General features: G+C 34.4%; 1 protein-coding gene across 4 annotated transcripts in view; it reads left to right on the forward strand.

Moving 5' to 3' along the window:
- The window catches only part of Phip (pleckstrin homology domain interacting protein), a 112,537-nt gene that overhangs the window by 31,933 nt on the left and 68,072 nt on the right, over positions 1–12,532 (forward strand). For all 4 annotated transcript variants that reach the window (XM_052187740.1, XM_052187736.1, XM_052187738.1 and 1 more), the window contains exons 8-9: positions 10,616–10,837; positions 11,089–11,189. In XM_052187740.1, the coding sequence (XP_052043700.1) occupies positions 10,616–10,837; positions 11,089–11,189 (323 nt within the window). The remainder of the gene's footprint in view (positions 1–10,615; positions 10,838–11,088; positions 11,190–12,532) is intronic.

Below are 12,532 nucleotides of genomic sequence, written 5' to 3' on the forward strand. Positions count from 1 at the left end.
TACCTAGACTCTAAAAGGTATTTGTAAGATGTGATGTAATTTGTTAATTTTGCCAAATTCATAGTTTCATTCATATGGTGATTTAATAATAAACTCTAAACTAGTACTTTGCAGTAGAAATGCTAAGAGAGCCTAGTTTTTGTTTTTTAAAATTCACTTTCTATTTTTATACATTTTTGTCAGGTGTTAGCTTTCCTGGAACCTAGAGTTAGAGGCAGGTGTGAATATCCTCATGGGTGATGGGAACCAACTGGGTTTTTGAGTATATGATTCTTAACCCCCTGAGCTATCTCTTTGAGACATGTTTTTACAGTTAACTTTTTTGTATTATCACTTCAGTTGGTAACAGGGTACATTTATATCTACTGCTCATATTACCTTGTAAAGTTGAACTTATGATGGGTATTTTCTCATGGAACTAGAAGCACACTACATGTTGAACTGACTGGTGCTTGCTTTAAAATTTGATCTTTAAAATTGATTAAGGATCGGTAAAGCTTATGATAGTAGTTCATGGTCAACAGGAAATTCATGTGCCAACATGTTGATATAATTTATTAGAATGGCATTTTAGTAAAGGACTAACCAATGTTTTCTTATCATGTATTTGGTATTTTAAGACTTTAAGTTTTAATACTAAGTTGCTAGTGCTAGCTTTTTCAAAGGATAAGGGCATTAGCTTTGTCATTAGAGTGCTTTTAGTCACAGCTTTACCATGTCTAGAGAGGGAAGGGATATAATAGCAGTGGTGGCTTTCTGAGGGAAACGTGCAACAGTACAGTGATTACTACCTAGCTAGGGCTATGGAAACAGCCATTACGTCTTACCTACTGCCGTTGATTTCTAGACAAACTTAAAACAAACACTCGTGTGATGTTAGAGTTTGATTCAAGTCCTAAGCCACTGAGCTATGTTCCAACCTCCAGCTAAACTCTTGTTTATAAATGCTGTGAAGGGTTTTAAAGGAGATCCTTGTAATTGGTAAGTGAAGTTTTATGTTATTTGTGCTAGTGCTTTTTAATAATTAATATTTTCCTAGTAATATTTTAAGTGGAAGGAGGTAGAACAATTACCAAGTTAGATTTTACTTTCTAATTTTCACTTAATATTGTAATCTTTTTACTTGGTTTCAGAATCACTGAAATTGTCTTTTTGAAGGAAAAGCAGACTTGATGAATTCTCATGACTAAGGCAACAATACTAACATACATTGAGCATGTTAAAAACAGATCCCAGTTGGGTGTGGTGATAGCATGCCTTTAATCCCAGTATAAGGTAGGCCTGGCTCTTTTAGGGTGTTCAGGCCAGCCAAGCACATAAAGTGAGACACATATAGTCTCTCCAAGGAAAGGGGCAGGGGAGAAGAGGGAGACAGAGAGAGCCTTTATCTCCTTTTCAGAAAGGTGAAATGTATTTCTCTTCCTTTGAGATTAAGGAAAAGGAACATAAAATACTACCTTTATTAGAAGTTATAGAAAAGAATATGGGGTAGTGTATTTCTTTAATAAATTGGAATTTTTTTACCAATCACTATTTTAAGAATTAGAAGTATAAAATTTTAAAACATCTATTTACAAATAATAAACCAACAGTTATTATACTAAATGAATTTTTTGATAGATGATACCTAAATTAATGAAGTATATTAAAATAGGTCTGTAATTCATCCTCAGCATAGAAATGGTAAGGGTATTTACTGGAGAAGCAACATCTTAGCTGAATTGAGTGGATATTGCAGAGTTAGAGGGAAGTGTTTATGTAAGGAACTATAATATATAATTTTTTTTTTATTTTTGAACATAGCACAGAATTATATATGGCTTATCATTGAGCATGAAATAGAAATACTGTTGGCAACAAATTCATCAAGTTCCTGTACAGTCTGCTAAAGAGTCAATCAGTATAAATCTTCATCAAAGGCAGGGAGAGCAAATGATGTATTTAAAGGTTTCTTGTTAAGATAGAGCTACAGAAAACAGCTCTCTGGAATTCACCATCTTTCTGTCTCATGCTCAGCCAGAATTCTGGAATTGTGGGTGTATACTACCAGGCCTGGCAGAATATCTCTTTTATGGATCCTATTGTGGTATATATGGATTAAAAAGTGATGTTGGGTGGTATAAACTGAGAAAGTTCTGGCACTTAGCCCTGAAACAAAGCAGAGCTTGGAACAGTCACAGGGAAATGAGAATTAGATCAGCACATTGAAAATAGATTTATAGGATTCAAAAGACTGATGTATATACATGAGGACAAGTATGAGAGGACATGCATTTAATTTGTTAACAGAAAGTCATCTAACTTCTGTGTCAGGCATTTCAGCAGAAAAGGCTGCCAAGGTGGAACATGCTCTCGTGTCTTTGAGAAGGGTGTGTGGGAAGCCAAGTAGACATTCTCAACAACAATGGGAATCTAAGAGTGAGATCTTGTCTACAAGATTCAACTTAAAAATAATTTATATGGAAAATAACGTTACAGATGAAGGGAGCTTAATCTTCAACTTTTGAGGCATAGCAGTTACCTCTGATTCTGGCTAGTATTGTGTAGGTAGGCAGAGTAGGAGTGTCAGTCTTAAAAACCAAGAGGTGAGATTGTCATGGAAGACACAAGAATAAGGCAAAATGAGACTGAAGCTTTCTTACCAGCTTACCAAAGTTATTAATGATTGCCTTGATTTTTATGTTTGTAGTCCCTACTCTTAAAAAGTATCCTGAAACCAAACCCCTATGTTAAGAGGTATGCCTTTTGGTAATGGTTAAGTTATGCCTTTGTGGAAAGAGACCCACGGAGACTTGTTTGCCTCCTGTCATGTCTGTTAAAAGTTGCCACCTAGGAAGTAGATAAACAGACTTTTTTACTAGACACTGAATCTCTTAGTCTCTGCATTTTAGACTCACTACCAACCTCCAGAACTCTGAGCACTGAGTGTTGTTTATAAATTACCCACCCAAAGGTATTATTACAGTAGCTCCAATAGATTAAAACAGGCAACTCTGACAAATGCTAAATGTCACCATGTCTGTGTTTTAATTACATTGTTAGTTTCCCTATATAGCAGATGCAAAACTTGCTTATTATTGTTCACAACCTTTCTCCTACTTATTCCCTTTGCTAGTGATTGTATTGTTTTCTCAAACCATTCATGTGGTTAATTTCTTTATTAGCAGATTGAGGCTGGTAGAAAGGATCTTTGTTTGAAGATATTGACATAATCTTGCAGTATGCCCCAAAAGATACCAATTGTTTAAGAGGAGAAATTGGAGGTGAGGAAAACAGGACATAAGAAATAAGATGACCAAATTAACTTTACTAGTTGTAGGATATATGAGGAAAATGTTGCATCTTTGTGATGACATCTGTGCATCTGGTCATAAAGATACATTCTGCAGAGCCAGGCTCTGAGGTATTATGTGGACCATATTTATAAACTTTGAAGACATAAATAAGAAAGGATTCTAGGTAGCAGAGTTTAAAGAAATATGACAAGTGAAATGTCTATAAGGAGTCCAGTGAAAAAAAAGAAAAGAATTCATCATGACTAGTATTGACAGATTGAATGGATCCTACAGATTGAAATAAATGCTATTTATATTATCTTACTTGCTAATTCAGAAAAGGTCCATGTCTTAGGAGGAGATAGAGTTTTAGGTCTGCAACCTGCTCTTAAATAGTTCAGAAAGACAGTTCTCTCTGTTTCTGTGTCTCTCTCTGTCTCTGTGTGTCTCTCTGTCTCTGTGTCTGTGTCTGTGTCTATCAGAGCATGTAAGTATGTAATGGTTATTGGGGAAAGAAATGGTCCTGAAGCACATGCAGGGAAAAATTTTCAGAGATTAATGGACCTGGGTAATTGAGATATGACAGGCATTTTATGATTCTTGTAGTTTATCTCAAATTGGAAAAAATATATCTCTGGGAAGCTGCAACTGAAGTGGCCTTATGTATGTCAGGCAAGTGCTTTACAGCTGAGATATATCCGTGGGGTAAAAATGCTTTATGAAGAAAGATTTAAAGGTTCTTTTATATAGACGCAATAATATTCTATTTGGTATGTTTTGTTAGTGTTGTCAAGGAAAGATGGTATGAAATTTAGGGAAATGAATGTTAATTATGAAAAAACTGTGACTGGGAAGGACCTAAAGGAGGAAACCCAAAGAGATGACTTGATACACAGAAGTTCTGAAGGAAGAAAGGTTGAAGTGCTTAAATAGGAATGTTTGGACTGGTTTGTTTGCATTGGTTAGAACAATATTGATGTAGGCCTACAATTAACAGACTACTTAAAATGTAAAGTATCTGGTTAAAATCCTGAATAGGGAATGGTACTGAGTTCTAGAGGTTAGTGATAAACCTTGGCAGCCAGAAAGACAAGAATGGAGAGTAGAAGCCACGTGAAAGGAAAACCTTGCTGAATATGCTTAGCCTTTCAAATAAATGGGGATTTTTAATTTCTAGTATTGCAAATGTAGCATGCTTATATTGGTCTAGGTTTTTAGAGCCTATTAGACCCTTTCTCAGAAAAGCATAGCCAGATGTCTTCTCGGCTATGTGTTGCCTAGACCTCTGTCTAAAAGAATGCAAGCAGTTCTCCCTGCCATAGTTTTTTTTTTTGTTGTTGTTGTTGTTTTGTTTTGTTTTAATACAGTCATTTACAGGGGGCTTCATTAATTGATGAGTTTTTAGATAGTTACCTTGCTGATAGTAAAAGACCTAGCTGCATGCTAAAAGGGAGAAATTATTAATGCCAACACTTTTATGTAATACTTAAAAGAATTAGATAAATAACAGTGATTCCAGAATAAATAAAGACCTGATTTAAAGGTATCTTTCTTTCGTATATGTGTGGTCTTTTCAAGTTTATCAGTAGAAAAAGTGAACTTACAGACTACATTAAGCCAAATCCTTTGATTTAGGCAAACCTAAATTTTGTTGAAATCTCATTTTTTTTAATCAAGTTTTTGTACTCTTGTGTATTTTAACTTCTTTGCCTCTATCCTTTGTTGACAAGATATCTTGAGATGAAATAATATCTTGAAATAATTCTTTAAAAACCCAAAGTTCGATGCCTTGTTTGTAAAGGTTAACGTAAGCTAAAGTCTGTACAAAAATTTTGTTGTACAATTATTCAGCTTATACTAGGTATAGTGACAATAGGACAAGCAAAAATATTTCAATGAGCACTTTTCACAGTAATTATGAATATATTGTTAAGTAAAATAGCTATTTATTGCTCCTACATGTTATTTTGAGATTAACACTATTTATAAAATAATTGGTTTTAAAGAGAACTCCCAAATAAAATTTCATCCTCATTCTTTTGTAGTAACATTCCCTATAATTATGAACTCCTAATGCCATCTCTTTGTAATTATGGCTGCTTCATTGCCACTTATAAATTAATAACTAAGTTTTGTGCTACCAGACCTTCTGTTGTAGTTTCAGTTCTACTCAGAAACAGCAGAAACTAGCAGTGTCACACTAAAGACAGCGACAGTCCTGTCACTTGAAATTCTCTGGCAGCTACTTACTAGGTTACTAGCCTTTAACACCCTCGCTAGTCTTCCTTAGGCTAAGCCTTTTCAGATTAGTGGTTAGATTTATAGTGTGTGGGCGTGTAATGTTCCTGTAGCTGATGGCTAGTGTTTTCTCCTAGGCATTGAGGCTTTAGTGAAGAAAACAATGCCAGTAAAGGTGTTTGTACTACCTGCTGTCTCACTGTTGATGTTGGAAAATTTTCCTTCCTAACTCCCTTTATTCCACTGTTTCTATGTTCACTTTTCACTTTTTTTTTTTTTGGTTTGTTCTTTTTTTCCTCTTTCTGGAAATAACCGTCTGTTTGTTTGCTGAGGTTAGTTACATAATATTTACAGATTTGCTTTAAAAATTGTTCCTGATGATCCTTAATGCATACATTTTAAGTGTTATTTTCTTTTAATATTTAAGTATAGTAGAGAATAGCGGAGTTTGGGTGTGGCATTTTCGTGAATACGCATCATTATGTTTTGTTCTGATTTGCCGCCCTCCCAGTGTTCTCTCCTATGTTCCCATCATTTGACTTCTTCCCTTAACTGAGACACTCTCCGCCCTCTCTATGGTCCCTCTGGGTTTTCACCTCAGAGGTATTTGTTACTCTCTCCTCCCTTCATCCTTTCTTAGGAAATAAAGGAAGGCCAGAGTATGGAGAAATGGAGAATAAAATTAAATATAAAAATGGGAAAGAATGACAAGGGAAGAATATTATTGGGAGGCGGGGGAAGAATAAGAGATTACAATTAAAAAAACAGCAAGATACTGCTCAGGAATGAAAACAGTATAAATAAATCAAGTGATACATGAAGGGGAATTAAGCAAACAAACTTTAAAAAAAGTTTAAAAGAAGTCTACCAAACAGAAATACATCTAAAAGTGTTGACAAAAAATAGAGCTTATTTGGTGGCATACACCTTGGTCTATGTATGTAGTAAGAGAAAAAGAATGAAACTTATGAAACATGTTCTTCCTACGAGTGTTGGGAGTGTTTCTTGAGCTAGCAGACTCTTGTGTTTCTTATAGTTTGTACTGCATCTATATTAGACAAGTACCTAGTGTTTACCTGCTTTGTCTTTATCTAGGCAACTTTCCTCCTTTACGTACCAGGGGCTATGCTTTGCAGTCTGAGAGCTGGCCTTGTTCCCCGACTCAGTATTGTTTTATCTGGCAAATACCTTCCAAGTCTTATCAGGATGGAAAAAGGGACAGACCTACCTTCATGCTTTTTCAAGGACCCCTGCCTGTTTGTCATCTCCCTGGAGCCATGAAACAGTTGATAGGCTCTGTAGCAGTTGGGTATAGATGAATGGATGCAGGGGTTGATCTTCACTGTCCACAGACTCAGGCCTCTTAAACTCTAGGGTTGCTCAATTGGTGAGATCTGCTTTTAGCTAAGGGCAGGATATCTTTGCTGACATACTTCTTGTCCTTTGCCCAGCCTCCTGCCATTTATACCCTTTGGTTTGTCACTGTCACCATCCTGACCTCCATATCCACTTCCTGTAGCCCTTTACTCAGTGGCTGAAGGAAACCACATTGTGACTTTCCAACTGTAGCTGAGGTTTTAGTGATAGGCTCTTTCTCAAGATGGTACCCAGTTGCTGCATAACACATCTAGGGAAACATGAGCCTTCTTTCCACTAGAGGAATCACTGTCTCACCAAAGTTGGCCGGTGAGTTTGAAGTATGTGAGGGTTGTGAGCTTGCCCTTGAATAAACTCTTGGGAAGAGTCCAGTCTTTCTTGTTCTGATTCTCCTTCATATATCTTCATATATGCCATGTTGATTCTATGCCTTTCACCATTTATTTAATATTATTCTTACTTAATACCCAGTGTGGTTTTAACATTTTTCCTTTTATAAGAGTCTAATGTCTTGCTCTGATTTATAGATAACCTCAGTATTATTTGTGGTGCTGGAATTAGGTTTAAGGAAAGAAAGTTTGTTTAAATTTTAGTCAGTTTTCAACTCAGCCTCTCACAGTCTTATAAAGCACGTATAAGGTACTGAAGCAGTGGAACACTTTTCTAGGACTTGATGCATTGGGTTTTAATTCATATCGAGCATCACTGAATGAATAACACACTATTTACAGTGCATTATTTACACTTTCATTTTGTGTGTGTGTGTTTACTGTAATTGTGTTTCTGCTTGCTTGTATGTATGTACATGGGGTGTCCAGGTACCATGGCTAAGAAGGGTGTCAGTCAAATCCCTTAGATCTGGAGTTAGAGGGAGTTGAGAGCCACCATGTGGATGCTGGGTCCCAAACCCTACCCTCTACCAAAGTTCCAACTGCTGAGTCATATCTTCAGCTCCCTGTGCTTTTTTCATCCCCCTAGTTTTCATTTTGTTTTTTCAGATAGCGTTTTGGGTAGCCTGAGCTAGCCTCAGATTTAATGTGTAGCCATACTTAATGTACCTTGAGCGCATTTTCTGTCTTCCACATGTTGAGAAGTGTCATCACACAGTTTATTGTTCTATAAAAAATATCTGGGAGCCAGAGAGATGATTCAGTGGTTAAAAGCATTGGTTGCTCTTCTAGAGGATCTCAGTTTGATTTGCAGCACCCACGTGGTGTCTAGCAGCTGCCAGCTCCGGGAAAATGGGTGTCGTTTTCTAGCCTCTGTTGACACTGCATGGATATGGTGCACAGCCATACATATTGCAGCACCAGCACATGCTCAACAAAAGTTTTCTCAATATTCTTTGTTCTTTTCTGGTTAATTATTTTCTGTGCTTGTATTTCTTATAGTCATTTTATCAGAGCTTAGTTGATTTTTTTTCTATTAAATTTCCTTTAAAATAAAATAATAATCAGAAGTAATATGAGGTACAATTTTCTCAGGATACTTAGTGTTCTGTTTGAAATTCTGTCAGGAGTTCTTTGCGGGTAAGAATAGGTCTTCGAGAGTATAGTAGAGATTATTTTATGTCAATGATTAAAATTTCTCTTCTGTAATTTGAAAGGAGAAAAGAAACGTTAATTTGAATAATAAATACTTATATAATGAGAAATATACATTAGTTTTATTGTTGGTACTTGTTTGAACTGGACAGAACAATAAACTCAGGAGTATATGTTAAGACTTGTTAGATTTAATTTATAAGAAGATTCTGGAGGGAATACAAGTTGCCACTTATTTTTGTTAAAGCTGACATTTTTGTCAGAAAACTAGAATTGATTATAGTTCATTAACATGGAAAGCTTGTGAAACAATTGTAATATAGTTTAAATCAAACTTTTACTCAGATCTGTATGAACATAGTGAGCAATACCAATATTTGGAAGCAGATTTACACACATTTTGCTTGTGCCTTATGTTGTACATATGTATATTTAACTTACAATTCCATTTTTGTAATAAATACAAGTCAAAACCAAATACAGATTTCAGTAAGTGGTCTTGATATTTTGGAGAAGATTTTTCATATTCTTTCTGGACATCCAAGTTTAGGTTGTTCAACTTTCTTATATAAATTTGCATATAATTTCTGTATAGTCTGTATTTCCATTTCCATGTACTTTAAATCATCTCTGCATTACTTAACAATAGTTACTGCAGTAATTAGTTCTTACATCTTGTTTATGGTAAAGAGCCTGGACATGTTTATATACATGTATTATTCTGAATATGCTTTTCTGTTGAAATAGATAACATTGGAATAGTGACATTGTTTTGAATAAATGAATGGAGTGAATGAGTCTGCCCAGGTTTTAGATTTAAGAGAACTTACATAAGTCTTGTGAAGCATTTTTATTTTAGCCAGTACTTGCTGTTTTCTCCTTGTGGTATGTGGTGGGATAGACTTTGTTGCTGGACCTGCCAGATGTGCAGGTTTAGAATTCCTATCCTGGTTACTCCTCCTTGATCCTTTGTAATCTTTATCTTCTGCTGTAGTAACAACTTACTGTTCTACTTTTTTACTGTCTTTATTCTAGTAACAAGCTAATTTTACTACTAACTTTTACCGACTCTGACCTGATTTTCTGTTTTCTAGCTTCATTCACTCTGATGACAAAGTACTCTTTGAAAAGTGTATTTGTTTCTGGTACTCACTTGCTTTATGTCCATTATAGATCATTTCTTCATTTTCGTATCATTACTTCATATTCTATATTAGCATGCAAACAGCTTGCTACTTGGTAACTTTTCTAGTTTGCTACAGGATTCAACTACCCAACTAACTTGTATTCAACCAGGGAATGTTTTAGGTAGTGTTGGTAGAGTTTGAATTAATAAGCATCTAACAAACTTCTAGTACTGTGTATCCTAACCCCTAACCCTATGACCCAGAAAATTTGTGTTATTTTATGCTTCGTACATTCTCTTCAGATATAAAGGTTTGGGTTTGTTTTCTTTTGCGCTGTTTTTAGCATTAGATTGGGAGATCTTGGAAGAATGAGCACATGAAAGTAGAATAAAACTAGATCCTGCTAGACATTAACTTTGCAAGTATCTGTTTTCTATTTTAACTAAAAGTGGCAGAAATATTTTTGTTGTGAACTTCTATGATCATTATATGATGATTAATGATACAATTTAATAATTCTTACTGAATTTAAGATAAGCACATAATTTATATGTTTACTGGTTTCAAAAACCAAGTCTTTTTCTCTGAATAGTGATGTTTAGTTGATGTCATAATTTTAGCAAAAATCAGTGATTGTAAATTTGTTTGTTACATCTTTTGTTTCTAATAGTTCCTCCAGATTAACATGTACTATTGCAAAATAACGTATTAGGAACCATATTTGTTTTAAAATTAAGTTATATATTATTATTACAGTAATTCATATTCCTTTATAAGATTGGAGGTAGTGGTAATTGTAGATGGTATGTGTAGACCACTGATGAATCTGATTTACTACCTACATTTATTTTTCTAGTCTGTTAGTAGCTACACAGTTCTTAATTAGTGAATGACTTAATAAAATAAGGAATTTCAGAAGAAGAATGGTACTTAAGGTTTACTAGTTTTCAATGTCTAAAATGTAACTGTTGATATGTAGAGGTAACACTTTTTATATTACAGTTTGAATTATTATTTATAGGATTAATTCTATCAATTTTATTCTAATTTTAAGGGTTCTGATGATTGTCTTGTGAAAATCTGGGCCACAGACGATGGAAGATTGCTAGCTACTTTAAGAGGACATGCTGCTGAAATATCAGACATGGCCGTAAACTATGAAAATACTATGATAGCAGCTGGAAGTTGTGATAAAATGATTCGTGTCTGGTGTCTTCGAACCTGTGCACCTTTGGCTGTTCTTCAGGGACATAGTGCATCCATTACATCACTACAGGTATTTGTTTTAAATTGAATTAAACCTTTTTTTTTCTTTTAAAGAATTTAATTAGATTTTATGATGTCACTTTTGTGGTGTAATATCTAAGGTTTAAAACAGTAAAGTATTTTTTATGGAATTGTATGAACTTGCAATGACATGTTTCTGGCTACGATTAGCTTCTATTAGTTTGACTTTTAAAAGACGGTTTTTTAATTTGGACTGTCTCTGTTCTTGTAAAGAATGTTTCCCCTGTGATTGCTTTTCAGTTCTCACCATTGTGCAGTGGCTCAAAGCGATACCTGTCTTCTACTGGGGCGGATGGCACTATTTGCTTTTGGCTTTGGGATGCTGGAACCCTTAAAATAAAGTCAGTTGCTTTTCTACTTCATAAAATCCATGTTTAAAGGTTGAAAGTGTAAAGGATATCAAATCAACACAGAGAAATATTTAATTTTTTTCCTTGAGTAAATAACAGAAATAAACATTGAATTTTTTAATCTCTTTCATTTTTAACGTCTCACCTTCTTTATGTAGCAATTTTTTTCTCATACTTTGATTTTAATTATCTTTCTCTGAAGTCCAGTTGTTTCCTTAAAAGATGTATGTTTTATTACCATGTCTTTCTGTATGCTGTATAATTTTGTCTTAGCTTAATTTTGTACTGAGAATATATTAGCATTGCAAATGCTTTTTTTAGAATAATTTAAATTATATTACCGAGTCTGTAAGTATTAGGTTTTTGTTTTTGGAAAACAGTCAAAGTTTTCATTATGATGCTGCATTAAGATACACAGACTCCACAGCAGCACTTCACAGATCTGTTAAAGTCTTGGTTTGTAGAGGTAGAGAGATGAGAACACTTGATTAATCATACATTATATCATAGTCTCGTTGCGGGGGATCTGATGCCCAGTTCTGACCTTCACAAGCATGAGGCACACACATGACATAGGGCACATACATACTTATAGGAAGAACACAAATGAAATAAATATATTTAAACAATATTTTTTTAAATTTGGCTTATCAAACCAGGGTGGCAGAGAATTTATTGATAAAGGACATTGACGTAAAGGCAAAATGGTTTTCCCATAAAAATATGGTTCCAGGTAGTATTTTGCTTTATGTGCATTTATTTGAAAAATAATGCACATTATTTTTCATGCTCATGTTGACTAATTTATTCAAAATTGAACTAATTTTGTAATGCAGGCTTTCCTGAGCTTTGAGTAGTCAGCCTGTTTCAGCCTCCCAAGGACTGGGATTAAGGATCATTTATTTATATTTTTTATTTAATCACAGACTGAAAAATGCTCTAACTTTAGTGCTATGGACTGTTAAAGTTTTCTTCTCTTATTAAAAAAAAGTAGGTAAAAGTATGTTTTTAAATATAATTGTCACAGATTTATTTGTACATTGTCACATGCTTGAGAACTCATACTTAAGATCTATAATTTTATTTTTCAACGTAGTTAAAACATTAAACATGTCAAACATACTAATCTAAAACATGTGTAGCATAGCTATGACTAGAAAGAAGCCGAGTATGTTTTAACGCGTATCATGCTATTTTTGAGGAATTTTGTTGTTGACATGATTCACATTGAGATTTGCTTTATATAAAGGATAAATTGTGTTTTAGAAGAATATTTTATCTTGTTGCTATATTAGAAGATGAGCAAGAGCTGGGGTGATGTGCTTGCTATCCAG

The sequence above is a fragment of the Apodemus sylvaticus genome, chromosome 7 (genome assembly GCF_947179515.1).
Source record: "Apodemus sylvaticus chromosome 7, mApoSyl1.1, whole genome shotgun sequence".
In the NCBI taxonomy this organism is placed as follows: Eukaryota; Metazoa; Chordata; class Mammalia; order Rodentia; family Muridae; genus Apodemus; species Apodemus sylvaticus.